At 54.1% G+C, this 26,742-nt stretch overlaps 8 protein-coding genes across 8 annotated transcripts; 2 read left to right on the forward strand and 6 right to left on the reverse strand.

The window, feature by feature from the left end:
- The first annotated feature begins 2,536 nt into the window (after window positions 1-2,536).
- Window positions 2,537-4,855, forward strand: PV09_05252 (uncharacterized protein). Its single transcript, XM_016358735.1, has 2 exons — window positions 2,537-2,905; window positions 2,963-4,855. Exons 1-2 carry the CDS (start codon window positions 2,833-2,835, stop codon window positions 4,303-4,305), a joined length of 1,416 nt encoding a protein of 471 aa, XP_016213354.1. The 5' UTR covers window positions 2,537-2,832; the 3' UTR covers window positions 4,306-4,855.
- On the reverse strand, window positions 4,711-7,442 carry PV09_05253 (uncharacterized protein). The gene is made up of 4 exons (XM_016358736.1): window positions 6,625-7,442; window positions 6,200-6,538; window positions 5,259-6,141; window positions 4,711-5,194 (listed from the first exon to the last, which is right to left on the reverse strand). Exons 1-4 carry the CDS (start codon window positions 7,007-7,009, stop codon window positions 5,032-5,034), a joined length of 1,770 nt encoding a protein of 589 aa, XP_016213355.1. The 5' UTR covers window positions 7,010-7,442; the 3' UTR covers window positions 4,711-5,031.
- Window positions 7,443-8,236: 794 nt separating this feature from the next.
- PV09_05254 (acyl-CoA thioesterase II) lies at window positions 8,237-9,821 on the reverse strand. The gene is made up of 3 exons (XM_016358737.1): window positions 9,521-9,821; window positions 8,862-9,362; window positions 8,237-8,771 (listed from the first exon to the last, which is right to left on the reverse strand). The coding sequence occupies exons 1-3, from the start codon at window positions 9,722-9,724 to the stop codon at window positions 8,409-8,411; spliced, it is 1,068 nt and encodes a 355-aa protein (XP_016213356.1). The 5' UTR covers window positions 9,725-9,821; the 3' UTR covers window positions 8,237-8,408.
- A 463-nt stretch (window positions 9,822-10,284) lies between these two features.
- Window positions 10,285-12,857, reverse strand: PV09_05255 (uncharacterized protein). The gene is made up of 2 exons (XM_016358738.1): window positions 12,204-12,857; window positions 10,285-12,143 (listed from the first exon to the last, which is right to left on the reverse strand). The coding sequence occupies exons 1-2, from the start codon at window positions 12,669-12,671 to the stop codon at window positions 10,722-10,724; spliced, it is 1,890 nt and encodes a 629-aa protein (XP_016213357.1). The 5' UTR covers window positions 12,672-12,857; the 3' UTR covers window positions 10,285-10,721.
- Window positions 12,858-14,735: 1,878 nt separating this feature from the next.
- On the forward strand, window positions 14,736-15,710 carry PV09_05256 (uncharacterized protein). The gene has a single exon (XM_016358739.1). It carries the CDS (start codon window positions 14,783-14,785, stop codon window positions 15,386-15,388), a length of 606 nt encoding a protein of 201 aa, XP_016213358.1. The 5' UTR covers window positions 14,736-14,782; the 3' UTR covers window positions 15,389-15,710.
- Window positions 15,711-19,548: 3,838 nt separating this feature from the next.
- Window positions 19,549-20,828, reverse strand: PV09_05257 (ribosomal protein L15). Its single transcript, XM_016358740.1, has 3 exons — window positions 20,434-20,828; window positions 20,200-20,353; window positions 19,549-20,144 (listed from the first exon to the last, which is right to left on the reverse strand). Exons 1-3 carry the CDS (start codon window positions 20,781-20,783, stop codon window positions 19,752-19,754), a joined length of 897 nt encoding a protein of 298 aa, XP_016213359.1. The 5' UTR covers window positions 20,784-20,828; the 3' UTR covers window positions 19,549-19,751.
- Window positions 20,829-22,102: 1,274 nt separating this feature from the next.
- On the reverse strand, window positions 22,103-24,047 carry PV09_05258 (uncharacterized protein). Its single transcript, XM_016358741.1, has one exon. The coding sequence runs from the start codon at window positions 23,647-23,649 to the stop codon at window positions 22,291-22,293; it is 1,359 nt and encodes a 452-aa protein (XP_016213360.1). The 5' UTR covers window positions 23,650-24,047; the 3' UTR covers window positions 22,103-22,290.
- Window positions 24,048-25,755: 1,708 nt separating this feature from the next.
- On the reverse strand, window positions 25,756-26,581 carry PV09_05259 (uncharacterized protein). Its single transcript, XM_016358742.1, has one exon. The coding sequence runs from the start codon at window positions 26,522-26,524 to the stop codon at window positions 25,757-25,759; it is 768 nt and encodes a 255-aa protein (XP_016213361.1). The 5' UTR covers window positions 26,525-26,581; the 3' UTR covers window position 25,756.
- Between the last annotated feature and the right edge of the window lie 161 nt (window positions 26,582-26,742).

Consider the following 26,742-nt stretch of genomic DNA (forward strand, 5'->3'; position numbering starts at 1 on the left):
TATATGAGATGAAATGGGTAACTAAGGATCCGACTCATAAATTATAGAATCCCAAAACTCGCAGAGAAGGGGGCCTAAGTTATCAACCGTGAAGGCCTAGCGTTGCATGCCATCAACAACACTTGACCTTCCCGATGAGTATGCTTTAGCTTGTGGAAGTTGAGCGATATTAGAACGTTTCAGGAGCATGGAGCGCTGTAGATGCAGAACAGAATCGCATCAGGGTAAAGAGACAAACTTCAAGTCATGGGATGAAGGCTCTTATGCGACTCATTTCCCCAGTTCGTACCAGACCATTGGGAAAGTAGGGTCCTCGCTTGATACTTGTCAGATGCACGCGACGCCCACCATTTCTACCTGAAAACACCGCAGCCTGATCACAATGATGCTACGGTCAGGAACAATCCGATCCATTATCGGTGGGCGGTTTGCCGGCGCATAGCTACAACTAAGGCTAGGGTCAAGCCCATGACGGTGCCCCTTATGCAGGCAGTACCCATAACATCATAAGGCTTGTGGCAATTGCTAGCTTCCCTTGCCTTTTCTTCGGGATTGTGGGGAAGATCCCGCGACTAGAGCCAGAAATAATGGATGCTAGTTTGACGGGCGGGGCAGGGATGAGCACAGAGTTGACTTTTGGCTTGACTATAAAAATCTTGTCTCGAGAGCAATGTGGAGTTTAAAACGATCACCCCTACAAGAGGAAAAAAACGTCATGTTGACAACTGCGAAAATCAGCATTACGATCTTGGGGACCTGATAGCACAGTACGATCAATGGAATATGAAACGATACACCGCAAGATAGCATGCTTCCTTCGAAGCCTTCGTTTTGAAAACTGGACATGCGATGCGCATAAAACGGCGAACATAGCGGAAGGAATCGAGCATGGAGTCCTGGGTTTGTACCATTTCCGCGTCTGATACCTTGTACGGTTAGAAAGAACCAGAATGCCCCAAATGGCCACAGCTCTGCGTTCGACAGGTGGCGTGGACGATGTCGGTATGTTACCCGGAACAGGGAGACTGACCGAGCCTTACGCAGAGAATCCAATCGACATCTAACATGGCGTGAGGGGTTGCTTGGTCTCCGTGCCGTCTCCTCTGCAGGTTAAAGCACCGACGCACATGGACGACGTCGCTCCAGGGGAACGGACAGATGTCGACTAGGCCTCATAAGGCAGAGCCAAATCGAATCCCGCATGGAACAAATCTGTGGAGACCAATGGGAAAAAACCAGATCCCACAGTGATTCGAAGATTGCATGTGCTTCGAACGAAAAGTGTCGTGGAGAGCACTGCGACGGTTGATCAACGCCCGGATTTCGGCACGGAAGCCGATCATGCGATCAGTTAGTTCTATCCATCGTTTCATATTTCACTTTACCCATGACTTCTGAGCACAACCCACGCCGTATCAGTCCCTCTACTGCGAAACCACTCGCCTACCTTGCATTGGCACACCTGATCGCAAACGGCAATGAGCGATGTTTAGCATATCCCATTTCCTTTTTTTTTGCAAAAAAAAAAGAAAAAAAGAAAGGAAAAGAAAAGAAAAAGAGGAAAATCGCGGTGAAGACAAACGATGAATATTCCGTGCAACAGCAGCAGAGCTCGTATGGGATTGCGCTGGAGCGACAGGACTCCGCCAATCAACATGTTGTTCATTCCACGATACACAATTCCCTAGGCCGGTTGCGACTTGACAAAATGACTCAGTTTGAATCCCCTCGCAGGATACAAAAAGTTGGCGCGAACTTCCTTCCAACTGATCCCTTGTCGATCTCACGCGGGGGATCTCTCGCTCCCTCTCTCTACTCTCTCTCTCTCTCTCGCATCTAAAACACAATATTCGTTGTCGTTGCCAAGAACTGTGGTTGATCCAGATGTCTGTGAGATATGCCCCAACGATCGCGCCGCAGATCTCCAGGAGAAATGGCCATGTTCCGTAACGCTGCAGCCATCTCGGCTATAAAAACACATTTGCTCAAGCTGGTTAGTGATGCTAGGCCGCACCATGTGTCAAACTGCTACTACTCGGAGCACGATTGTCCCCGCAACCATTGTCATGACGCTAGTAACCTGGCGGGGTCGAGTGGAACTAACTGGGTTCAGAAACGTGGTGAAGTATTAAACGTACGTCGCTACAGCACCATTAAACGTGCGTTGAACAGATCATTGTTCAGAAACGCTTGATTCATACAGAAAATTGGCCGCTGTAGCATGGCAACTTCAGCTCGTCATTCCGCACAGAATCGCGTGACTCCCGAGGCTCGTGCTGTCTTCGTGCAGCCTTAATCACCCGTCAGCCTGATATATGCGACGCAAAATGAAGATTACGACTACGTGGCTGTGTCCAGTCTTAGCGTTCATATTTCACGTCATGATTCCTTATCAGCAAAAATGAACAGGACGCGGGCGGAGGCGCCAACGAAGAAATGTGATGTGTCGAGTAAGTTATGACGAACTTGATCCTTCCAGACCCCGCAAGTAACCCACATGGTGCAACATCCTTATCCATCACGTAGCACACGATCTTCTTCATCTGCTCTTGAATAGTTTTACCTGCACAGCGTAAGTCGCGGAAACGAATATCGCGGCCGGGCTCCCTCTTCTTTTCTACGTAATAAATCACAATCGTCATCGAAAGGAGGGTGTGACGTCGTCCAATCTGCGACAGCACAACTAAGTGTCTCATTTTCTTACCAATGAGCAAAATCCGGACCGCATCATTCGCAGTTGGTTTGCGTCTCCTTTCTCGGGTTGTTTCCCTAAGAATCTGTTAGAAGATCTTCATCTTCTGTCCTTGTGTGCCGCAAGCGTGACGTCGCTGTATGAAATCAAACATGGCCACGGAGTGTACTGAGACTGCTGGCAACAAAGTGGCCGAAACACAACTGACTTTTGGTGAGTGGGAGGGTAGGAAACGACACGACAGCGGGGAAAGCTGATGCAGCTTGCCAGGACTTGGAAAACCGTACCTGGATAGGCTGCCCGCAGAGATCGTTGATCGTATCTGCAACTACCTTCCAAACCGTGACACTCTACTTAGCCTCCGTGCAACCTGTCGTGATCTTGCTGCGAAGACATCAGAGCGCTATGCGAAAGCCTACTGGATCCAAAGTCGCTGGATACTATCTCGTTACGGATGGGCCAATTTCCGTACGATGGCCGAATTCCATGCTAATATCAACTCGTATATAACCAATCTCACACTGATCGCACCGGACTCCCACTGCCATGATTACGATAATTTCTGCCTTGCGAAGGGTTGGAGCTCAAGTCAGGACCTCGCCCACTCCATCAACAAGATACGGAGCATTCGCATCTTCAACCTATTTAACTTCAAATTTGCCGGCAGTAGTGACTTCTTGGAAACGCTTTTGCCTGCAATCAGACTGCCCCTAATGGCCCATCTCGTCATTGGCGATGCTGTCATAGAAGACAATGCTCTGGCTTTGCTCATTCGAAATCACGCCAAGACCTTACACGGCATACGCTTCGATAACGTGGACTTATCTGGCGGCATGAACAAGGTTGCTTTGGATATCCTCGAGTACGAGACCTTCAGGGACGCAGGGATGTGCATGACTCCCTGGTCCACTGTGTTTAGGGCCCTGGCCGAGATTGAGCAACAGTGCGGCATCCAGATCTCCAACCCGATGCAACACAGCTGCGAAGTCGACATCCTAGGCACCTCGGACTACTTTTACGACTTCAACTTCTCAGCTTACGAGCAATTCTTGGGCACAACCATACAGCTCGTTCCTAATGCGGATACATTGGGCGACTTGTACTTGATAGACGATCTAGATCCAGAGGATATGCACTTGCTCATCACAATAGACCGTGACCATAACTGGAAGAAGGGATTGCTACGCATTCTGCATATGTACGAGTGCGCCTTCACAAACCTTGGGCGTGGGTTCCTGCCGCCATGGCAGCTCTTTGAAGAGGCTGAGAGGGCCGAAAACATGAGCAGCTTTATGCAGGCGGTATCTGTCCAACCGGTGACTTTGCATGTTAATCCGCCGCTTCATACGGCAGAAACGACACCTTCCAGCAACGCCGAGCCGCTCGTCTCGTCCTCCCTCGGCACAAAGCAGAGCCAAGGCAGTCCATCGATCAGTCCGGGAATGGCGAAGTTAAACACAGGCGGCAAGACAAAGAGAGGCAAGCGAAAGAAAAGGAGCAAGGTAAGATTGAAGGCGGAAGAAAAGAGCTCCGAAACGACGGCGAGCTCGAGCAAGCTAGCCTCGAGCTGTCGAAGGGCGACGAAGAGCAAGGAAAGGCAAATGGACGGGTAAGAGTCGGTAAGCCCGGCATCCGCTCAGACGAGCGAGGGATCGAGAATACCAGCGGCACCGCTGCAGCCTTCGCTCTTCGCTCAGAGACAATTGAGTCGCCCCGGCGCTTCCCGCCTCCCGTCGCGTTATCGTGCAGGCAAAGCGATGCGATGCGATGCGATACGATACGACACGCAGAACGGACGACATCCTGCGCGGGACAGACGCGGTTTCCATAGCGCCGTCGCAGCGACGGTGGAAACTTTTTGACTCGTGTTAAAGCGGCGTTTGTGCGGCAACGTTTCGGGGCACTCTCCAGCGTCATGGCCAAATCGTAGGCTCGGCGCAAGTGGTTCACGCAAAGATGACGGCAGGATGCTGCTTCGACACATAAAGACAAGACTGTTCTCGTTGTTGGCTTCGACGCTAAAAAAAAAGGGCTGTATTATGTATATTCAGAGCCTTGCTACGGTAAGAGTAAGAGAGCTAGCTGGTCTGGCTGGCTAAAGAAGCAGGAAGAAGATAAATTAAGAAAAAGAATTTTTTTTCAAATATACACCACATCCTAAACCACCCAGTCTATTACGCGACGTCTAGATTTCAGAACGCTCTGAATGTTGGTGCGGCCGTCCCATGACCCGTCCAAGGCTTTAGCCATCAACTTGCACTTCTTTTACTACCCATCTGTTCGCCTGGACCTGTTCCCATACTCTTACACGATAGTCTGAAACTCTGCGTGATGCTCGCTTACTCTCGCGACACGTCACGGCCGAACACTTTGGACTTGATCCAGTCGAGGACGACGAGCGTCCTGTTGCGCCACGAGAAGCACATGCTAACGTAGGCGCTGCGCCAGAATACGTAGGTCAGAGTGCCACCGCTGGCAATGTTGCCGAGCCACCACGAGATGCTGTTTTTTTTTTGTTAGCCCACTGCTCGTCTCCAGCGCAAGGACAAGATGGGAAGGAACTTACTCAGCCACGGCCTTTTCGCTACCGATGTATGCCAAGCTGCCTTGATGCGAGTACTCGAAGGGACCCATCTGCTTCACCCTCCTCAGCCTCTTCTGAAGATCCTTGATCTTCTCGAAGACGGCGTCTCTGGCCTCCTTAGTTGGCGCCTTCTCCTGCTCCTCGCTGCACTGCTTCAGCTCATCCTCAATGGCTTGCGTCTTGGCCATGTTGTTGAACATCGTGGCCAAGAAGGCGCCTTCTTGGCTGGCAACCTGGGCAGTCGGTGCATAGTTGGCAATGGCACAGTCTCCGACGGCCCAAATGTTCTCCGTGCCCTTGACGACAAGGTACTCGTTCACGGCAAGGCCTCGACGCGAGTCCTTCTGGGCGGGGATCTGGGACATGAGGTCCTTGACGACGGGGCGAACAGCGTTGCCCGTAGCCCAGACCAGTAAACCGTAGGGAATACGCTCAATCTGCTTCTTGCCGTCGGGGCCAGTGGACTCCGCCTCGATGTACTTGTCCGTGACCTTCTTGACCATGGTCTTGGTGCGGATGGTGATCTTCTCCTCATCAAAGGTCCGCTCCGTGTAGTCAATCAGCTGCTTGGAGAACATGGGCAGCACGTTTGGCAGAGCCTCGACGAGCGTGACGTGGAAGTTCTCCGCGATCTCGGGAATCCACTTGCGCAGGTCCTCGGCGAAGAAGTCCTGCAGCTCGCCTGCGAACTCGACGCCCGTGGGACCACCGCCGACTACGACCATGTGGAGCAGACGCTTGATCTCGTCATCGGATTGGTCCTTGAAGGTAGCCGTCTCGCAGCAGTCCATGATGCGTTTGCGGATGAGCTGAGCATCGCCCACCTCCTTGAGGAAGAGACCGTGCTCACGGACACCGGGAATACCTGTATTTGACTCACGATCAGCGTTTGCCAGCTTGAATTGAAGTACGGGGTAGCATACCAAAGGTGGCGTTCTCGGCGCCGACACCAACAACAAGCATGTCGAACGGCACCTCGGTGCTGCTCACGTCGCCTTTGATTTCGCTCTCGTCGTTGATGTACACGATCTTCTTCTCGTAATCGATCTTCGTCGCCTCGGCCTCGTAGTACTTGACTGCAGTCTTCTTGTGCCTCAGGAAGTAGCGGATCGGCTCCATGATGCTGCGGTGCTCGATCGTGCCGGTTGTGCACGAGGGCAGAAGCGGCGTGAAGAGGAAGTAGTTGCGCGGCGAAATGACGATGACATTGTAGTTCTCGGTGTCAAGATTTTTCAGCAGCGAGACGGAGCCCCAGCCAGTACCTGAAGAATTTCTATGGTCAGCTTTCAGATTGCGCTTCACGAACGGCAGGTGCCGAGCGGGACTGGACGGGAGGAAGGAGTCATACCAAGCACAACCAGCGTCTTCTTGGATGGATCCGGGGGCTCCTGTTCATTGGGGTTCCTCAGCTCGTGGAGGCCGTAGATTGCGTAGGCCGCACCGCCGATCATGCTGAGGTATGTCAACCTCCACGTCCAGCGAAAGAATCTGCGAATCTTGCCGGGCTTCGGCTTGGGAGCAGGCGCCGTCGCTTCGGTCGTCTGCCATCTCCTCCCTGCTTGTCTGGCAACGACGTTATTGTAGCTTGGACGCGGCAATGCCCGCGGCCGCGATGCCCACGCCGCGGATGACGAGTTTGACACTCGTGAGGAGAACGTTCTGAGTGTCTGAGCTGGGAGGGCTCGAGGGGCCAATGAGAGGCTCAATGGCCGCATTGTCGCAGCGGAAGCCATCTCAATGGCAGTGAGATGTGACAATTGAAAGGTCAAGAGACCAAACGAGGACGTTTGGACGATGATGATGGTGTTCGGTCGGGGGATGAGGTGCCCGGCCTGCAAGATGAGGAAGGGAAGATAGCAACGCGCGGGCTCGTGATTGGTCAGGGACCAGATCTTGGAGCTTTTTTTCAAGGAATGACGCAGCGAAATCAGTCCAAAGAGACGACGCAGCTTGCACGCGCACGCAACCTTTTCCTGCGCTTCCCGGGCTCTGACTCCTTCCTGCCGCTGGCCAAACGACCCGATTTCCGTGCGGTTCGCGTCTGATCCCGCTCACTTGTCGACCACTGCTGAGGCAGTCGGGGGGGCGCTTGCGCAGAAGGACACGCTGTCTGCTCGTCCGTCTGGGCCCAAGAGCAAGAGGAAAAAAAAAAAAGTTTCCCAAAAAGCACTCGCCCTTCCGCGCGAGCGGACTTCGCGTCCTACTTGAAGCTTAGCTTGGCCGATGGCTTGTCAGCCTCAAAGCGCTCTGTGTCCCGGCACGAGGCTGCCTCCTGGCTCTAATTCGCGCACCACGCGTGACTCCTGTCTGCGGTTTTAATAGAATTATTATTATTACCACTGTTTTCCCTTTTTCCTATGTGATGGCCGGGCGACCTGAGCTTTCAGCTTCTGGACCGGCCTTCTTTTCACCCCCCGCTCGTTGTGCGGCGCAAAAGAGCTGGGCGTGGGATGTGTGGGTGCAAACCGTTCGAAGCTGGCATACTCACTCACGCTCACATACTCGCGCACGCTGCTCCACGCACACGATCGCTTTCCTTCTCGGCCACAGCGGCGGCACGCCCAGAAAACCGAAATGGACGAATGGAACTCTCGTCCACCACGGCTGCGATAAGGCTTCCCAGGTTTGATATCTCCGCTACCTACGGGGGCGGCTCCCGATGCCGTTTTCGCCGGCGGTGTGCTCTTTCATGCTCGTAACAGCTACGACGGGCCGTTATCACACTAAAATCATCGGACTTTCTCGGATTCGTCCGCTGTCATCTGGAGCTAGTTGTTTCTCATCAAGAAGAAAAAAAAATTCTGGTTGCTCAAACATATGCTGGCCTCGGAATTTCCTCTTCTGGAATATCGACACGCGCAACCAGTCATGTCCTCGACTCCTATCCCTGCACCTCATCCCTAAGTCCGACATCCGTCAATGTCGTATTGATGACTGTTCCGCACGGAATTTTTTTTTTCTTTAAAGAAAAAAAGTCTTTGGATTTCTAAGGACAACATTGTAACGCTCAAAATAGTCCTTCTAGTTCTACTACCATGCCGGTTTACCAACGTAAATGGCGCCCCTATCACCCAGCCTAAGGGATCAGGCAGTCGGTTAAAAACTCCCTCAGGTGCTCGCCAAGCTTGCTCTCTACAGCTTCTCTTCCTTGGGCGCATTCTGCTTCGCAGACTTCGTCGATTTCTTCTCGGACTTATCTTTCACCATGCCCTCAAACGCGGCGGCTGCAGCACCCTTTCCCTCGGGCGTGAATCTCATCATGCCGTCCTGAAAAGCGCTCGCGACATGGAGACCGTCCTCTCGCCAAAACCTCCACACGGCCAGGCCCCTCCCGTGTCCAACGTGGTCGAGTTTCTCCTCGCTGATGAAGTTCCACGGCTCGCCGGTCTCTTCGTTGATCGTCGAAATGCCCGCGGCTTCCTCGTGGAAGATGAATGTGTGATTGAGAGACGCAATGGCCGAGTAATTATCCCCAAGGTCCAAGAAATTCGCTATCTGTTTCGTTTTTTTTTTCCTCTCTCAGTATTATTCTCCTGTTTTCACTCGAGGGATCGAAAGGGTGAGAAGTCGAAGATGGCCACTTACGGGAAACAATCCGTTGCGATCACTGGCATATAGATGGGCCGCAGCGTGCAAGTTGGCATCATCGGCCACCTTCGGCATATCCCCAATCACCCGATAGTACATCAGTTGCCTCCTGTCCAACGCTTCTTTCCCCTCGTTATACCGCGTCATGTCCACCTTCCTCGTCTTCAGCCCTGGAAACGGATCGATCCAACCTCGCTCTTCCTCGACCTTCCACCAGTAAGGCGAGTCGATGCCGGGGCATTCGGGATGGTCGTCTGGGTTCTTGCCCGCCAGCACGGCGGCATACTGTTCCCTGAAGTTGGCTTTGAGAGCGCGTCTGTTGAGGTCCGGCTCCGGGCGTTTGAAGGAGCATATGCACGTGAAGCACACGCCCTTTGTCGAATCCTGCGTCACGTACACCTGGCGTTGGCAGTATCCCCCGCCCTCTCTGATCGTCTCGACGCGGTACGTGAACGGTCTCGTGGTGTCTCCTTGCAGCGTGAACCATCCAGTGATGCTCTATTTCGTACCACGTTGATCAACCACCGTCGCTCATGAACGTTGGTCCATGATGCAGAGAGAGCGGCGAAGGAAAAGGGAAGGGGAGGGGAGGGGGGGGAAAAGGGGAGTAGGTGGGTGGCCGAGGAGCCCGCATGTCCGCATTCCTACATACGTACATGTAACACAAATCCTTTCTTCACCGTCTGCGCTGCCACGTACGCTGCTTGAGCGTACACGTGACCGCCAAATGCGCGCGTGAAACCGCCCGGCGAGTACGCGGGCGAGGCCGACTCGTACGTGGTGTCGTTGATCTTGACTACGGCCATGAGCTGCCTGAAGTCCGTGTACGCGTTGCCGTTGCTCCATCTCGGCCACGCCATGGCTTTGAATGATGTAGCTGCTTGCACTATTGCTTTTTCTTTTTTGTCCCTTCCTCGAGCAAGGAACGAAGTCGAATCGAGATCACCGAGCCAACGGGGGTGAAGGGGAGGAGAAGAACAAAAAAAAAAAAAAAAAAAAAAAAAGAGGGAGCTTCGAACAGTCACAGGCACGTGGAGAGAAAGGTTGAAGAAATAATGGTGGTAACGGAGCGTGCCTTTTTTCTTCCTCTCGCAGAATGTCCAGATGCTTTTCGGGTCCAAGGCCGACTACATGAGATGGTACCGAAAAGAGGTTAGCAAATACGGGTTTGGTTGGGAAAGAATAACATGGGGGGAAGAGGCACGTACATGGAACCTCGGCGACTCACAGCAGGGGCTTCTCACGTGCTCGATACGTTCTGCTCTCTTTCGACTTCCGAGTACGAACGTAAAAAAAAAAATAAAAAAAAAAAACCCCCAAGAGTCGCGAGGACAATAGGAAACTTGCAGCGGAGAGAAAGGGGAAGAAATATGTAAAAAGAAATTGGCACGAGACAAGAGATGCTCGCACAAGTAGGAATTGATGTCGAATAGCCGACAGAATGCGGCTGCTGACGCCTGTGATTTAAACGTGTGCCTGCTCTAGGTCTTTTTGTTCTACATCTAGGTAGTATATCTCGCCAGCTTGGCATCAAGCCGGCAGCGTCCCTGGGAGATAATGATACTCTTTGTGCAACTTTGAATACCCGTCCGACCGATGAACACAAAAAAAAAACAACAACACAAAAACGCCCTCGCTGATGCTGTTGTGATAGTAGTAGCAGTAGTAGTAGTAGTAGTGGTGGTGGTGGTGCTGATGGTTGGTAGTATGCCTGCACGCGAGACTCCACCGAATGATGACAACCCCTGCAAAACGCCGAATGCCATGCTGAAATGAAATAGAATACCGACTCAAAATGAGAGCTATGTACAGGCGCAAGAAGGTGGTTCGTATGTACAGAAGAATGAGCCTGGAAAGTTAGGCGTGGAAATTTGGTGCCGGAGGCGGAATAACCTCGGACCACTGGTTATACTGGTGATGCTGTGGCCAAGCCTCGTGATCGAGGTAGGGCAGGTGGCCGACGCGGCGCTCGTTAAACGGTCTGCCAAGTGGATGGTACTGCATCTGATCTTGGCTGACCAGTCTTGGAGCGTTGTAAAGTGGCGTAGAGGACGGAGGGGCCAGGAGTGTCTGTACTTGACGAACGGGCCGATACGGCGAGCTTCGCTGCGCAAGGAAGTAGGACGGTGAATGCCGCTGCTGCATCTGCCCAGTTGGCGTGTAGACCGAGTTGACCGGGGATGAGGTCGCCGATCCTGCCGTGAAGGGGCTCAGCTGGCGAGCGTGATCCGGATGGAGGGCCGGCAGCTGGGGAAGGGCCGAAGTTTGAAGAGGCGCCATCGAGGTTGGCAACGTCACCTGCGGCTGGAAATGCTGCGAGGCCGGCGGTTGGTACACGAGAGACATCGCTCGAGACCCTGGGGCCGGTAGTTGCGAGGCAGGTTGAATCTGAGAAATCTGACTGACGTGCTGCACAGGCAGGCTCGGAACCTGGACGGGAGGGTGCAGAGCCTGGGGTTGCGGCTGCGAGAGCGTGGTGACAGGTACGTTGGACATCTGTTCGTGGTAGTGTGCTGGAACCTGTCTCTTGGCAGGAGGCTCGCTCAAGCCCTCGTCGTAACTTCGTTTTCTGCTAAACCGTGGGTCCAGCTCAGGCAATGGCCCGATCGGCGAGATGGCGCTTGATCCAGGCTGCGGAAGAAGAACAGGAGTGGTCGCTGGAGGTAGGTGGTTTGGAGAGTACGTAGCGGCGAACTGTGGGGACAGCTGTGAGTACGGATGAGGCGGTGAGGGCAATGCGTTTGGAAAGTGAGCAGTGGTGGGCGTGAGGAGGGTGGGCCGCAGTGCCGCCGCCTCCCTGGCCTTGTTCGCCAGATCGATGTAGGTACCGAAGCGGCCCAGTTTCTTGTGCCATGCGCTCCACTGCTCATCCGATGTGAAGAGGCTGTATCTCATGTTGCTCAGAAATTCCACCTCCATGATGTGCACGTCTTTTACGGGAATTGCGGAAACGTCAGCCCAAGTTTTGTTTGTGTACGTGTTGTCGTCCAGAAACTTGTTGCCGAGCATCAAGGCAACTGTCATCAGCTTGAACTCGCTGTTCGGTCCTCCTTTTAGGTGCTGGTTGAACCCCTTGAGCTTGTATATAAACAAGAGCGCCAGAATGATGACGTTTGGTGAGACCTGCGTGGTTGCGAGAAGTGTGCTGAGCCACTTGCGGAACATCGTTGAAGGTATCGCGGTGGGACTGAGGGCGTTGGGTAGAACCGGCGAGCCCGGTGTCCATTTCTCGATCCGTGCGATCGTTGCACTGCTCTCGAACCAGAACAGACATGCGGTCTGAGAAGGAACACAGGTTAGTCTCGGTGAAGCGGCCGAGTCGCCTCAGGTTGAACTCACCTCCGCAGCCAGCTGGGGAAGATTAGCTTGCGGTGCTTGGATGGAGCTTGGCAGTCTAAAGGCGGTCGAGATGGTGTTGATGTGAGAAGGGGATTGTCGACCATGGGGCTCGGCCTGCGCTAGGTTCGAGATGCCCGGCGTGCTCGACTTGATGTAGGCATTGGACGCTTGCGGAAGAGATTCCTGAGCCGCGGTGGCTGCTGCATGTGTTGCTGGGACCTGTGTTCGAACGGGATAGCTAAGCTGGTGTCCACGATGTGCGGACTGTGCTAGGCCATTCATGTCCGACGTTAGCGGTGGTGTTGGCGGGCCGTTGTTGTACAGGAAGGCTTGCTTTGACACAGGCTGCTGCTGCTGCTGCTCGTACGTGCTGGGCGGCAGAGGTAGCGTTCGGTGTGAGGCTTTAGAGTACGGCCAAGGTTGAAGGTGAGTCTCTGAAGCAACGGCGTGTGGCATGAGTTCCGTCATGGCGATGCAAGAGTGAAGGGGACGCGGACTTTGAGTGTGAGTGGATGGGCCAGCCTAGGACATTTGTGTGGCGTATGAAGTCTGTCAAAGACTGGGAGACAACTCTGTGAGGAAGAGTTGCGGACGGGGCAGATACAAGTGACTTGAGTTCGTCTGTGTACAGAGTCCGAAGGAGGGGGGGGGGGGGGCTAACAGGTCACCATATGTACTGCGATACAGACGATGACTTTGTTCGCGGGCGACGCGGCCGAGTCTTTAAAAAAAGACAGGACACCGAGGAGGAGACGGAGGCGATGGGAAGGACAGGTAGACAAGGAGTTTGTGTACGGCGAGCCGGGTACGTCCAAGTGGGAGGATTATGGAAGTAAGAAAGAGCCGACGCTGGGATGTATGTATGGACGGATAGCGAAAGAAGGAGGGCTACGGTACGCCACGGATGCGGAGTATGAAGGGATAAGGTGTGGACGCTTGCAAGGGGAGATTAAGAAATCAGGACTACGCATGGCTGAAAGCGGGAATGGAAAGTGTTTTGACGCTTCCACAAAGTCATCGGTAGCAAAAAGTGTGGATGGTGACTATCACGGACGGAAAGAGGAGCTCCAAGCATGGATCCGATCAATCAAAGCGCCCGCGCCTCCGTCGCGGTTGAAGTCAGGTTGTGAGAAGCTAGAACAGGACTGCAGGGGGACGGCCTCCGTACTAGTGGCATGGGGCGGATGATTGAGAAGAGAGGAGGAACGAGCCACGTTACGAAACCAGAGTAGCGTTCGTCGACGTTCTGGCAGGCCGAAAAGAAGAAGACGGATGGGGATGCAAACTAAAGCCAAAGGGCTGGGCTGTTTGCTGGGGCTGGGGCTGGGACCAGGGGCGGGGGCGGTTGGACGTGTATTATTGCGCGCCGTAAAGAAAGGAAAGGAAACGCAAAGACAAATAGAGCAACGCAGCAAGAAGGCCACGGAAGGTCTGGCGCGAGTGGGCCGGCCGCAGCAGGAAGGATGTCAGCGCTGGCAGGACGGAGCGCCGGGCGCTGGCTGCAACGCCGCTGGCCCAGTGGGCACACACACGCTCTGCCCCCCATCCAGGACACACACGCACACACGCACTCGCACACACGCCCACACGCACCCGCACGATCGCACACGTCCGCGAACCTCTCGCGCGCCCCCGTCCTCGCACGTACATGCGCATGCTCGTCTCTTTCCCTCCCCCCCCAGCCATGCTTTTCCATGCAACGCTGTCGTCGTCCGTGAGGCTGCCTGCTGCTTGGCAACTCATACCAGCTACGCAATCAAGGGCCAAGACAAGGACACGGAGAGACACGCCGTGTGCGTGTGCGCGTGTGTGCGTGGGTGTGTCTTCCGCATCGTCGTTAGGCAGCTTTGGGCTGTGCGGGACGACGACGTAGTAAGAGTGCGTTGCGTCTGGCGATACGCAACACAGCCGGCAAATCCAGCTGAGATTACGATCGTATGGGGCAAAAGGGCAACGGTGGTGACCAAACACAAGTCATGGCCCACACGGATTCTCTCGCTAAAACCTGTGCGTGGCCGGGCGGGCGCCGCTTGAGAAACCTTTCTCGTCAGAGCTCGCGGTCAAAGAGCGCGCAGCAAAGAAAGAGGCAAAGGCCGCTCAAACCGCGCGCTGGTTCGGCGCTTCGGTGTTGGCACGCGCCAAAAGCTAATGAATTCTGTGCCTGCTTTTTGCCCTTAGCCCAGAGCGGATGGGATCACCTGCGATGGCGCCAGCATAGGTTCCCATCGACGACGACGAGTAGAGAGACTGCTGGTGCTGGAGCGCCGCCCGTGGATCGCCTTTTTGCTAGTCGTCATTTGAGGCAGGCCACCGTCTCGATTCGCTGCACTCTGCAAGGCCCTGGCAAAAGCCAGACACCAGCAAGGAACCAGCGCCAGCAAGCAGCGGCGGGCGTCGTGTGCCTTCTGCTTGCGCAGCAGCCGCGAATAGCAGTAAGCGGCCAAAGAAGGGAGTGGATCACGTTGGAGTCCAGGCAACGTTCAGGATGCAAAGGGTTCCGGCGCCGGATGCACAACGTCGGCACGACTTTTTGTTTGATGCTCGCCTAGCCTGGGCCTCATTGATGCCGACGACTGCTGATGGGCACCGAATACGACGCGCATCCATTCTCAAAGCCCCCCCCGTCCGTGTGGCGACGTGCGTTTTGCGAGTGCCAACGCCGTTCTAATCCCGTCCAAGCATGGCGGCATCCTTCACGGTTGCTTTTCGGCCAGCGCGAGCTTCTCCGTGCTGATCTCGACGGCAGGCGACGCGATGGCCGTGTGGGATGGTGGTCGATGGATCGATGGACGGATGCATCGTCGCCTCTTCCTGCTGAACTCTTGCTAGAGCTGGCTCCAAGCCCCAACGCCGGCAGCGCAGCGAGCATCAGCTGGCTGTGCCAATCACACGCCGTCGCCTCCGGCAGAAACGCGCCCAATGGGCGACGGCTGACGCTGCCAGTCGGTGGCTTGCTCGCTGCCCACACGCACGCACGAACGCACGCCCGCCTGCTTGCCTGGCGGACTGGCAGCCCGTCTGACTGCTGGACTGATCCCAAGCCGCACATCCTGGCCTGGGCTGGGCCATCCAGCACGCCGTCCTCCGTACGCAGAGCAAGAGTCGCCTGCTCGCTGCCCAGCAGTCGAACGTTTCCCTGCTCCGCTCCGGTCATTGCATGTCTCAAGGACACCTCAGCCATGTGAGCAGTCGGCGCCTGGGTCGACACAGCGACTTCCGGACGGCCTGTTGCTCAGGTGCCTTGCTGAAACTGGGAAGGCGGTGATTGGCTCTGAGATGGCGACGAGTTTGAGAAACTGCTCGTCGCAGGCAAGACACCCTTCTTTGACGCACGCCGAGCGAGGGGGAGGAGAAAGGAAGGGGACGGTGGGCGACTGTACAGTGGACTCTCGTTCCCGCCAGGGGAGACCCAATACCGGTTCCCTTCTCAGTGAGACTCCGGAACGCCGTCCATGGCGTTTTTGACGCTGATCAAGGACAAAACAAGAACTGTTTTCAAAATGCCACACGCCTGGCAACCGCCAGAAACACTACGTAATTTTTCTTTTCTTTTTTTTTTTCCACATGATTTAGACTCTGGTGAACACCGGTATTGCACTGCGTTCAGTTGGGGTGCCCCCATCGGGCACCCCCCCCGCTCCTCTGCCAGAAAAGCGAACGGCTCATGATTTCAGTCGCCAATGACGGCGGCCGGGGGGCGGCTCTGCCTTTTTCTTGTCGCTAATTTCTGGGTGGATCGACCCAGAAAGTACTCCGTCCGTTTGGCTTGTGCCAGGTAAAAGTCACGCAGTGCCGCAGAAAAAAGCGTGCAAGCAATGACTCTTCGTCCTGCTGTGCTGCGCTGCCCGCTTGCACCCCACCCTCCACAGGTACGGCTTCGACTGGTCTCGCACCGGTTGCTATGTGAGGGCACAGGCACCGGGTAGCATGACACTGGCTCCTTATGATCCAGGCGATGCGCGCGCGGCATGCAGTAAGCTGTACTCGACTCCTGTCCCGGCGTGCTCCTTGTGATGATGAGAAGGGCATGGTAAATTACTGTTTCCAAGACGTCCAGCGAACCAACGTCATTCGCCTGGAGCAACCTCCCGGACGTCCTCCGCATTTGCGTCTCGACCACCAAGGGCCAAGCGTACGTCCAATTTGCCAATGACCGGTCTGCAGCGCGCTGCCTCAGAAATACGGCTGAGCACCGATCTGTGATACAAGAACAGGCAGGCGTGGTACCGGAGACGAAACCTAGCATCGTGAATGACGGTCGACACACGAAGCAATTGACTTCGGCAGCTGCGCATACAGTCTTAGTGTCTCCACCATCGCCAAGGGGCCAGCGACTTGGAGACGCGTTGAACGCTAGGCCGGCATAGGACAGGTAATTAGGTTGACCTGACTGGCCGCTCGTGGGTGGGCCGCGTTGAGGGGGAACAAGAGCCAACGCGACAGCAAAAGCATCCCAGCACACGTCTGAGACGTCTTACCCAGCACGCAAACAACGTACGTCCTCGCGCCTTTGCTCGCCGTGACCAGCTGGCGCTATGCTCGCTCCACTAGCTTTCTTCTGGCCGCCTCCAGGCGTCGCCGTCATGCACCACTCTTTGTCTGACGGATTGTGAAATCGGCTCGTCGTGGAGCCATGACCGGGGGCGAGACCACCGCAACCTGTCCCTTTTTGGGCCTATATCAGGATCGATCTACGCTGCCCTTGGGACTACGCGGCTTGGCCACGGCCAGTCGCTGCTCCGACGGTGCTCTATTTCGATGTGTACACCGCGGAGCGAGGCCATGACCAAGCGCCAGGATGCTGCAAAAAGGCTTTTGCGGCAATGCACAAAAATAGGGTAAAGATAAACGCAGAGGGGGGAACAGAAAAAGGTCAAGCCTTGGATCTCGCTTCCTCGGGAAGGATTACCAGCTCTTACCTTGTATCTTGCCATTGTTCACATCGGATGACTTCATCGACGAAGCTGATCTCATCATGCTCGAAGCAGTTGTGTACTCTGACGCCTTTGGTTGGCTGCCTCAGCCGCACCGGCTTCGAACCCGACGAGTCCGTGTTGAGCAAAATTCGACTCGATGCCGTCTTCTCCTATTTCGCTTGAGTTCCAAGTAGAATCTCATCATTTCCTCCAAAACCCTTCTATCCAGGCGTCGGTTAGGCATGCACCCAATATGTCTCTAACGGACGAAGCGGATTCCAATCAATGCCCATGTCGGACGTGGGTACTGATTCGCACACTTGCTTCGCCGACTGTGGCGCATACGAAGTAGCATTCGTTAAGCTAGGATTGGAGAAGTAGCCTGCTCGTTCAGCACACATAGTCTGCGGCAGGTCGCGGCCACCGACGATGGGACTTTTTGGCTTTGCACGCGGCCCCAGAAAAAAAAAATTGGCTTCCTGTACGAAGCGGTCATGCACGTGGTGTAGATGGCCGTTCACCCTTTTTTCGTCTTTCGCAGCTCGCCGTTCCTATTGGCGGACTAAACTGCAGTTTTGGATGCCCGCGGGCGTGCTGTCTCTCCTTTGACGAGACTCGGCCTGACTTCCAGCACGCAAAAGCCTTTCTGACAAGAAAAAGAAAGGGAGGGCCAGGCCGTGAATCATGATGTGCGACGAGTCGTCCAGCGTTACCACCATTCATCGACGCGCACCCGCTAAAGCCAGTCGAGACATTTCGAGGCGCAGATGATCCCATATGACACCGCATCCCGACTCTGCTTGGAAACAGACCGACGTGAATCGAGTGGATGCACATTCATTGGTCCACACTTGAGATGCAAGTAGGATTTCGTACCACACCTGTACTCCGCTGCCTGGCAACGTCTTTGTTCGCGTTCTTTTGCTCGTATGACTTATCAGTGGTGCTTTAAGGCGCGCATGAGTCAACAGGGAAAAAAAAATATGCCTCAAATCGTCGCTTGCGGTTTATCCTTCATTGGCCTGAATTCCAAGACCTGCGTTCTCCGCGAGCGGCGCGGAGCAAGCACAAAGCTGCGCGGGTCAAGATCGAAAGTGTTCCGATGCTCGCTCGACCTTCGAACTTCCTTGTCCTGCAGGTTTTTGGGCTAAGAGACGGGGCCAAACCCCGAACTTCTTGTTGATTTTGGGACCTTGATTGTAACACCACCATCTTTTTTTTTTTTTCCCCTCTTGGTCTCCACGCCAAACCACCTCGGTAGACTCGAGAAGCAAACGCGCAGACACGCAGCTGCTTGTTCCAAATGCCTCCTTCGTAGGCCGATCTGCGCTGCAAAGGGCTTGCCCTTCCACACCCCAGATGAACTACGGCTGGGTTGCGTATTGTTCTTGTGCCGCTCGGCCGCTCTTCTCTTACTCAGATGCACAGGGACAGGATCAGAAGCTCCGTTCATGCAGCAGTCTCAACGCGATCGGCTTCGGAAATCGCCACGAGCCCATCTGTGATTAAGGATGATCTCTTTGCACGCCCTCCCTTCACTTTTAGTAGGCATGACGGTATCAACCGAGCCATCCGCCGAAGCTAAACTTTGGGGAATTTTCCTTTCCATTTCCCCGTGTCACGTTGACCTTTCAAGGTATTTGCTTTGGACATTTGACGCAAACACCGTGCGTCTTTGAACGATAATCTCTCACACACACGCACACACCCATATCATCCTTCTCTGCACGAGCATGGATAACGTAGCGTTATGGACTCTAAATGAGGCTGATTCGGATCTCGCGCTACCAGCAGTTGAGGAACCACAGAAAACGCCGCCGTGATTGGCCCACCGTGGCAACGGGACTAACGATGTCAGCTTCTTAAACCATTCTGTCGATGCGAGCCACGGATTGCCCAGGGCTTTTCTTTCATTGCCACAATCACGTCGTCACTTCAGGCAACGCCCAGGCGGCCGATAAAAGTGCTGTAGGCTTGCCGCAGACCGCCAGAACAATAAAATGACACGAAGTGATCAGCTCGACAAACTGTTTGCAAACTTCTCCCCCCCCCCTCCCCTTTTTTTTTTTCCTAGTTCTACGTGACCCACGAGACTATTGTTCTTTGCCGCATCCCGTCCTTGCTCTGGACACCTTGTGATCGCCCTCTTGACCGCAAAAGGGTAGAGTCAAAGAGGTAGACTGTACAACTTTTGCTCGTGTGTGCTGCCCAGTTCCATACCTCGCTGTGGGCCGGAAATTTTTTTTTTTTTTTTATTAGCCCGTCTGATGTCTCTTTCAGCCACTTGCATGTCTGAAAGGCTAAGAGTAGCTCCCAGTGCGACCTGCATTTTCCAATCATTCTCTCTGCCTTGTTTTTTACACCGCAACGGCGGCGCGGTTACCCTGGGAGAACCACTTTGTAACTTCGCTTCCCGCGAAGCAGATTTGCCTACATGTTCCTGGTCGTGCATGTACGTTGGGCCAACTCTTTCGAGTTGCCTCGTGCCAGATTTCGATGCCACGTACGTTTGAAGCAGCGTGGAAGATCCCAGGCGACAGGTTTGACCGCCGATTGCTACCGTGACTTACGTGTTGCCAGCTATTGCATTTTGCGTCTAATACATCTAATGTTACATGTCCAGCTGCTGTCCTCACCAAAGCATGTTCTCCGCAGCCTGCTTCTTCGCGACCGACTTGGTCTTCTTCTCACCGAAGCCAGGCGTCTTCCAGAACAAACTTGGACTCTGACCCTTCTGGAGCTGCCAGCTCAGGTATCCGCGGTGAGCGGGGTCCCTGTAGTATTCTATGTCCTTCCTGCCGGCTGGATCGGGCAGCCTGTACTGGTAGTCCTTCCACGACTGGTCCTCCGATTTCGACATGAGGGAAAGGAATGGGTGGCTGAGACCCTGTTTGACACGCTTGATGGACATGGCAGTATAGTAGCGGGTCGTGACGGTGCCGCCGGCTCGCTCGACGGCTTGGATGGCGGCGGCGGAGGCACGCGAGACGATGATGTTGATGGGCGTTTTGAGCTGATCCCCATTCTGCACATTTTGTAAGCTTTTCTGGCGCTGCCATACGCTAGAAGAGAAGACCCACTCTGGCAAGTAGCTTGACTCCGTCCTTGACACCGTGTAAGCACCTCGAGCTACACAGCTCCTTGATCGTGATCGGTTTGGAGGGATCCAGTCTGCCCTGGTCGATCCAGCTCTGTATCCTGTCCACGTTCACTTCCGACATCTCCAGCGAGAATCTGTGTTCGACCGTCAGAAACGCGCCGGCCTTTCGCTTGACGGCAAACCTCCTGTCGCCGGCCGCGGCGACGGTACGTACATGTTCGTGAAGCCTCGCCTTCCCGCTACCACCTCGTCCGGCGTCTGCCCGCCGTTGAAGCCAGCCGGCACCTTTCCATGCTGCTTCTGACCTTTGTGGCCTCTGCCCGACGTCTTGCCCTTTCCCGACGCGGGGCCTCGCCCCCTCCTGATGCGCTTGTTGTACGCGCCCCGTACGTCCCGCAGGTCCGAGAGGATGGACGCGCACCGGTGCTGCTGCTGCTGCGGCTGCGGCTGCGGCTGCGGCGGCGCCGCAACGAGCGGCAGCAGCGTCGACGGGACGGGTCTCGAGGTCCGAATGCGCAGGCTCAAGGGGCCTTGCAGCCGCGGCACCGGTATTCGTGGCGGCATTGGACTTGTCACTGATGAGAGAGAGAAAGATTCAGACAGATCTCGATGGGGGTTCGTCGAAAACGGGAAAGGCTTAGCAAACGACGGAGATGTCGGAGCTGGGTTCGTAATCACGTGACGAGACATCGTGACCTGAGTTACCCGTACCTCGTCTGACGCATTGAATGCGTGTGGTTTTCTTTTTCTTTTTCTTTATTTTTTTTTTTTTCCTTTCTTTTCCAATGTTTTTTTAGAGCGCACGCGCTGCAGGCTCTGTGTACGTGCTGGTACATGACCTCGTCGTGAGGCACGCGTGAAGTCCACATCTCAGCCATCGCTCGGCGGGCCATCCGCGGACGAGTTTTCCTCCCGTTTTGTACCGTTCATTACGCAGTCGAGGGGAATGGAAGCGAGGCCAGACAGACGTGTGGACGGGCTGAGCGCTCTGCGGAGCGGTCTGGTCAAGTCGAGATCATGTGAGCCAATTCTCAGCGGTTGTAGTAGTAGCATCCTGGCTTGAAGCGTCCGGTCGTCAGTGACCTCTTTCGACCACGACAGAAATATTGTACATCGACGCACTTGGAATGCTGCGATCTTGTCCCTGGGCATGACCCTGTTCACATCCACGTATCCGTCCCGTTCAATTTGTCCACGTGAGAATCACCAAGAGCGGTTTATGCTGCTCTTCAAGGCTTTGTCGCTAGTCGAAAGTCGATTACACAACCGGATGCCCTCTTCTAGCGATTTGTGCCGAGCTGCCTTGATTGCGGATGTCGACCCTGGAATGCCTTCTCGCTTGGAACTTTTGATATAAAAGCTGTCAAGCCCTCTGATTCCTTCGATAACACCGAAGAAGACCTCGGAGATAGGCTGGAGACGTTGATTGAGCCACATGCAGGATGTTCTTTGCCTTACGTTGATTTAGCTTCAAATCTTCGAGCCTTGTTGATATTTACATTTCGTGAATAGCTGCAGTGCTGTCAGACTATGACGGCTCTCTTGAAGCTGCTTGTGTCTAAACTGTCCGCTCGGTTCCTTGGTTTTTGGTTTCCGGCCTTTTTTGATAGATGGCATGTTGGCCGAGCTATTCTAGAGCTTGATCTGGCAATTCTCCACCACTCAACAACCCTTAGCACATCTATCCAGTTCTGTTAACTAAAGTCACTGACTAGAGCTTGAAGAGCACCAGGCCTGTTCAAAAGTTGCGCACCTGGACTTCTTAACAAGCTTACGATATCACAAACCTTGTACAGAAGCTCTACGGATTTGAGTGCCTGAACAAGCATACTGTGGATAGACAACGAATAAGCGAGAGTTCTACGCGAAGCTCAGTATGGAGAGTAAGATTTAAGTTCCACTGCTGTAGTGCTAATTGAATCAACAACATGCTATTCGGTCTCCTGTATCCCTGAGGTCTATCTGATCAAACATTCAATACCAAACGCCATGCCCATGCCCCGCCTGTATGCTATGCACCGACGAAGGTTTGAAATCTCAAACGTACTGAATCGCGTTCCATGCTGTCAATTCATACAGATCCGTAGACCTGCTGTTTAGAAGAACCAATCAACAAACGATCTCTTTCGCCGACATCACTCCCAGAATGAGGCCTAAGAATGGGTGACTGAACTCCAGGAGTGCCTGCCACGCTCACAGAAGGCATCCAACCTCGCATCCAGCCGCTGACTCTGCGCCACCTCCACCTCCTGCCCTTCCGCTCCTCGACTACAATGACCGGCTCCGGTGCTATCTCGCCGAACACGAGGAACTGCAGCCCGACGCATGCATCCATAATCAGGACGCCGGCAGCACCGAGGAAGAAAGGTGTGGCTCGGGCGACCCACTCGGCCCTGTTGTTACCCTCTTCGCCGACCCAGCCACCTCCGCCGTACGGCTCAAAGTCGGACCAGGCATTTGGATTTGCGAGCATGGAGCTGCTGTAGAAGAGGTTGCCGAAAAACGCGGCAATGAAGAGGGCGGGAGAGAGACCTGCTGTCGACTTCCGCTTGTGGTTCTTGTACAGCTGGGGAAGGCGAGATCCGAGATATAGTAGTGTGCTAAGCCATGAGAGAACGGTACCTGCCATGGAGACAGGGTCCGTAAACTCGATCTCATTTGTCCCCTGGGCGGCATGTAAAGGCGAAGCTTGTGCTACTACCGCGAGGAGAAGCGAGATATAGAGGACTGTTCTTGGTGAAGGTGTTGGCGATGAGCCTGCCGGTATGCGAAGACCCCTCTGTGGCGTGGAGCTCAGCGAAGAAGAAAGCGAATATTCTGCCGGGGAAGCGGAGTATCTAGGCATGCGAAACTGACCCCGTATATCATCTGGCCTTAGAGTTCCCTTCATAGGCGTGTCGATAGGTTTGCTGGCCACCGAGCTTGAATCGTCACCCAAAGTTGACTGGCTGTATATCGAGATCCCGTCGATCACATCCTTGTTATTGTTGTTCTCTTTATTTCTAGGCCACCAAACCTTCCTCAGAGGCCTTCCGTGCTTCAACCATTCATACCATATATATTGTCCCATGAGCATGCAGTCTACAGAACAGTAATACGATGCTATGACAATCTGCCATGTCGCCTGCCCCGTGAACAAGCAACCCAACAAGTTCGACAAGTCTCCCAAGAGCCATTCTCCAAGAAAGAAGACGCTCAAGCCCGACGTCGAGTGTAGCTTGAAATTCTTATAGATTTGCGGCAGTTGCGCGAAGAGCCATGCTATTATGCTGCACGTTCCTAGAAGTGTCGACACGAGAGCGAGGTTCGAGGGAACGCAGGTGTGAAACGTCGAAGAGAGTCGGTAAAGAAATGCGTTTGCGGGCTCGCAATGTGGTGGAAGTTGGGGTTCGAAAGCGCCTGCTACGGAGAGTAGGCCCTGTAAAGACATAGTAGAGCCGTTGCAAGCAGCGCCGCTCTTCCCACGCAGGCGATAGAGGAAGCGGAAGCGAAGCGTCTTTCAGGCGAGCCACGGTATATCTACGTTTGGCGTGTGACTCAAGCTCAGCCTCTGAGGCGTAGAGCGGTACGTCTGACGCCAAATCACGCCCCAACACCGCTCCTGAGACGGGAGTGTACTCAGAAGCTGCACGGAATCTAGTCGCACAGTCCCTCTTCCGGTGGATGGTTGTCGTGACGGCTGGAACGCTGGGTAGATCTGGTCCTTGGGTCCCGCAGGAGGAATCGGTTCCAGCAGACTAACGGAAGCACACGACAGCGAGAGATAGGAAAGAAAAAACAACACGAGCAGCGAAAGAAGTATGGTCACGAGAGAAGATGGAGAACAACAAGAGATATATTCAGCTGTCGCGAGACATCATCACGCGGACGGCGGATGTATAACACGCGGGGTGTCATCGAAGGGCACGTCGTCATGGGCGTTGGACTACCTAATCAGTCGTTGGGATGCTGATACAGAAGCAGCTATTGGCTGCGCGAGGTTCCGGGCCGCGCCATGCACTCCGTGCATCCATCTGTTGTGCATTGAGATAGCATCGAGCCGTAAGAAAGCGAGATAAGTGGGTGTTTGGGGAAACCCACGCTAGCGGAGAGATAAGGGCAATCGCAACGGGTGAGCGGGCGAATGAGCACACGCGCGATTGCCGATGATCGGTGCCTGGCCTCATGTTCACGCGGCCGAGGGCGCCGTAACTCTCTGGCCGTCCTGCGTCGCACCACGAAAGGCTCTGAGTTTGCATGCTACACGTCTATTCCACCGCTTGCGAGGTGACCTGTTACTGCCTGTCCTGCTCGTTTACCACGTCTCCCCTCCGGGCATGCTGTTCGGCAGGGTTGCAGCCGGGAGATGAAGTCATACGGACACGCCTTTGCGCCCCCCGAACATCGCACACGGAATCACTGTTAGTACAGACGCGCTACCATCCGCTGATGTGTCATAAGATCGGAACAGAAACACTACCAAGAGCAGCTATGCAACCCGGATCACCTGTACGACGAGCGCGCAGTCATGGCCTCTTTTGAACCAATCCGTTCTCGGGCGCGGACATTTACTCGCTGCGTGATCGCCTTTGCAGAAGGCTCTGTGTTTCACGGTATGGGAATCTATATACTAGCACCCCTCTGAATCGTGGGATCGTCTCAGCACATCCGCTCCAGAACCGGAGCATTCAAAGTACCGAACTTCGAAGCACGAGAGTACCTGAGTGCAATGTATGTGCTCTCCATGCGAGATTTCTGGACTTCGTCTCAGATCACACCTCCGCGCATGAGTAGTGTCACAGAAATGTCCTATGCTCGATGAATCTACAGAGCCGGGCCACGGGGCAGATTTAAAAATAGCTCGTCTCTGGTTGTAGTACTTAGCTTGCTATTCGCCTAGCGATGAGAAGCTCCCGCCCTATTCGATCCCGCATTGTTGCTGGACTCTGCACTATAGCATATTTCTGCTTTTTGAACTACTTGAATGATCCCTCCTTTTTTTTTCATCTTGCCTTCGAAGCTTCGCGTTGTTGTGTAGCATGTCTGCCTTGGAGATGACACTCCTTCCACACAAGACACCTGCGGTGAAAGACGAGCTATTTTGTTGTCTTCAATCAAACGATCCACAGCTCTTGGCCTTCTTTTGCAAACTACTGCAACATTAAAGTCGGATGAGGCGATAGGAAGTGCCGAAAGTGCTATTCCATACAATTGTCAAGCGTCATTAACTTTGAAACTGGGTTTGCTTTCATCATTTGTGCAAAAGGCTCACCGTCTCGACTGCCTACTTCCCCAGACTGAGCTAACTTGTCTATCGTAGTCATAGACTACATCTTCAACGACAATAGTATAATGACATCATAGCGGACGGCTATAGTGAAAGCATAAATTTATCACCATACACAGCCCTACACCAAGGTGAACCATTCACACATTATAAAGCACAAATATCAACAAAGACCATGCAGTTTGTATCTATGCTAGCCCAAATGCATTTATTTACAGGTACAGCATCATGTCCTTGATGAAGACATGGTTATATGGGTATCATAAAATTGTTACCTTCTGGTCCTCCGTTTCAACTTCTTCCCCGATTCTCCCTGCAACCTATTGTACAGCATGTTTGCGATCTGGACATGTCCAATAGCCCGCGGATGGTTTGCCGGATTGCCATCCGCGCCGTTGACCCAGGGCTCTGCAGCTCCCACGCCGTGCGTCCAACTTGGCTCGACGACATCCACCACCTCTGCCCACTCTTCTCGGCCTGTGATGACATCCAGCGTTGCTTGGTGTAGCTTCGCTGCCACATCCTGATGGTAGGCCACACGGGAGGCATTAAAGGGCACGTTAGCGCCATCTTCGCCTGCGGGGATGACGTCTGCGCCGAGCACTGTGAGATAGGTAACGACCATGATGTGGGCGTCTGCGGCCTTTGCATGCAGCGCGTCAAGCACGGTGCCGTATTTAGCGGCCAGGCTGTCTACGTCGACTGTCGAGTTTGAGTCGTTGTCCAGACCACCTACGTAGTTGATGTCGTTTCCGCCACCAAGCACGAGTATCAAATCCGAGTCCGCAGGCACGCCTTCGATCTGGGGTGGAAACGTTGTGGAGCCACTTGTTTGCGATGAGTTGAGCATGTTGGTGAGGGTCGCGCCGCTGACGCTCAAGTCCGTCAACATCGACCCCGTCAGCTTCTGTGCGAGGAGGTGTGCGTAGTTGTTTCCCGAACGCTGCGCGTCGGTGGGTTCTAATTGAGGAGCAATCCCTGGGCCGGAGGCATAACTGGAGCCCAGAGAGGCTATGACTAGGTTTGAGAGCAGCACCATGTTGGCCGAGGTCGCGCTGCTGGTGCCGGACAAGAAGCGACTGCTCAAGGAAAGAAGAGGCTGAATGATCAAGGAAAGGACAGACATGAACGAAATGGTATCTTTATTCGCGCCAAATAAACATTGGCCATGGACAGTCTAGTTTGTCGAATCCTTTTAGTAGTCTGCAGATCGACTGCACCTCACAATGCAACGGTGAACAAAGACGATGCTATATT

Source organism: Verruconis gallopava (genome assembly GCF_000836295.1).
Source record: "Verruconis gallopava strain CBS 43764 unplaced genomic scaffold supercont1.16, whole genome shotgun sequence".
Taxonomy (NCBI): Eukaryota; Fungi; Ascomycota; class Dothideomycetes; order Venturiales; family Sympoventuriaceae; genus Verruconis; species Verruconis gallopava.

Bases quoted from the DNA above. Each gene is read 5' to 3' on its own strand.
- PV09_05259 (XM_016358742.1), bottom strand. From the start codon at position 26,524: ATGGTGCTGCTCTCAAACCTAGTCATAGCCTCTCTGGGCTCCAGTTAT.
- PV09_05252 (XM_016358735.1), top strand. From the start codon at position 2,833: ATGAAATCAAACATGGCCACGGAGTGTACTGAGACTGCTGGCAACAAA. The intron at 2,906-2,962 runs GTGAGTGGGAGG...GCAGCTTGCCAG, and splicing joins CGAAACACAACTGACTTTTG to GACTTGGAAAACCGTACCTG.
- PV09_05253 (XM_016358736.1), bottom strand. From the start codon at position 7,009: ATGGCTTCCGCTGCGACAATGCGGCCATTGAGCCTCTCATTGGCCCCT. The intron at 6,142-6,199 runs GTATGCTACCCC...AGTCAAATACAG, and splicing joins CGCCGAGAACGCCACCTTTG to GTATTCCCGGTGTCCGTGAG. The intron at 5,195-5,258 runs GTAAGTTCCTTC...AAAAAAAAACAG, and splicing joins AGCGAAAAGGCCGTGGCTGA to CATCTCGTGGTGGCTCGGCA.
- PV09_05257 (XM_016358740.1), bottom strand. From the start codon at position 20,783: ATGCCGCCACGAATACCGGTGCCGCGGCTGCAAGGCCCCTTGAGCCTG. The intron at 20,354-20,433 runs GTACGTACCGTC...GGTCGAACACAG, and splicing joins AGGCGAGGCTTCACGAACAT to ATTCTCGCTGGAGATGTCGG. The intron at 20,145-20,199 runs GTGGGTCTTCTC...CAAAATGTGCAG, and splicing joins GAGTCAAGCTACTTGCCAGA to AATGGGGATCAGCTCAAAAC.
- PV09_05255 (XM_016358738.1), bottom strand. From the start codon at position 12,671: ATGACGGAACTCATGCCACACGCCGTTGCTTCAGAGACTCACCTTCAA. The intron at 12,144-12,203 runs GTGAGTTCAACC...GTTCCTTCTCAG, and splicing joins TTCCCCAGCTGGCTGCGGAG to ACCGCATGTCTGTTCTGGTT.
- PV09_05258 (XM_016358741.1), bottom strand. From the start codon at position 23,649: ATGTCTTTACAGGGCCTACTCTCCGTAGCAGGCGCTTTCGAACCCCAA.
- PV09_05254 (XM_016358737.1), bottom strand. From the start codon at position 9,724: ATGGCGTGGCCGAGATGGAGCAACGGCAACGCGTACACGGACTTCAGG. The intron at 9,363-9,520 runs GTACGTATGTAG...GGTACGAAATAG, and splicing joins AGAAAGGATTTGTGTTACAT to AGCATCACTGGATGGTTCAC. The intron at 8,772-8,861 runs GTAAGTGGCCAT...AAAACGAAACAG, and splicing joins ATCGCAACGGATTGTTTCCC to ATAGCGAATTTCTTGGACCT.
- PV09_05256 (XM_016358739.1), top strand. From the start codon at position 14,783: ATGGGCACCGAATACGACGCGCATCCATTCTCAAAGCCCCCCCCGTCC.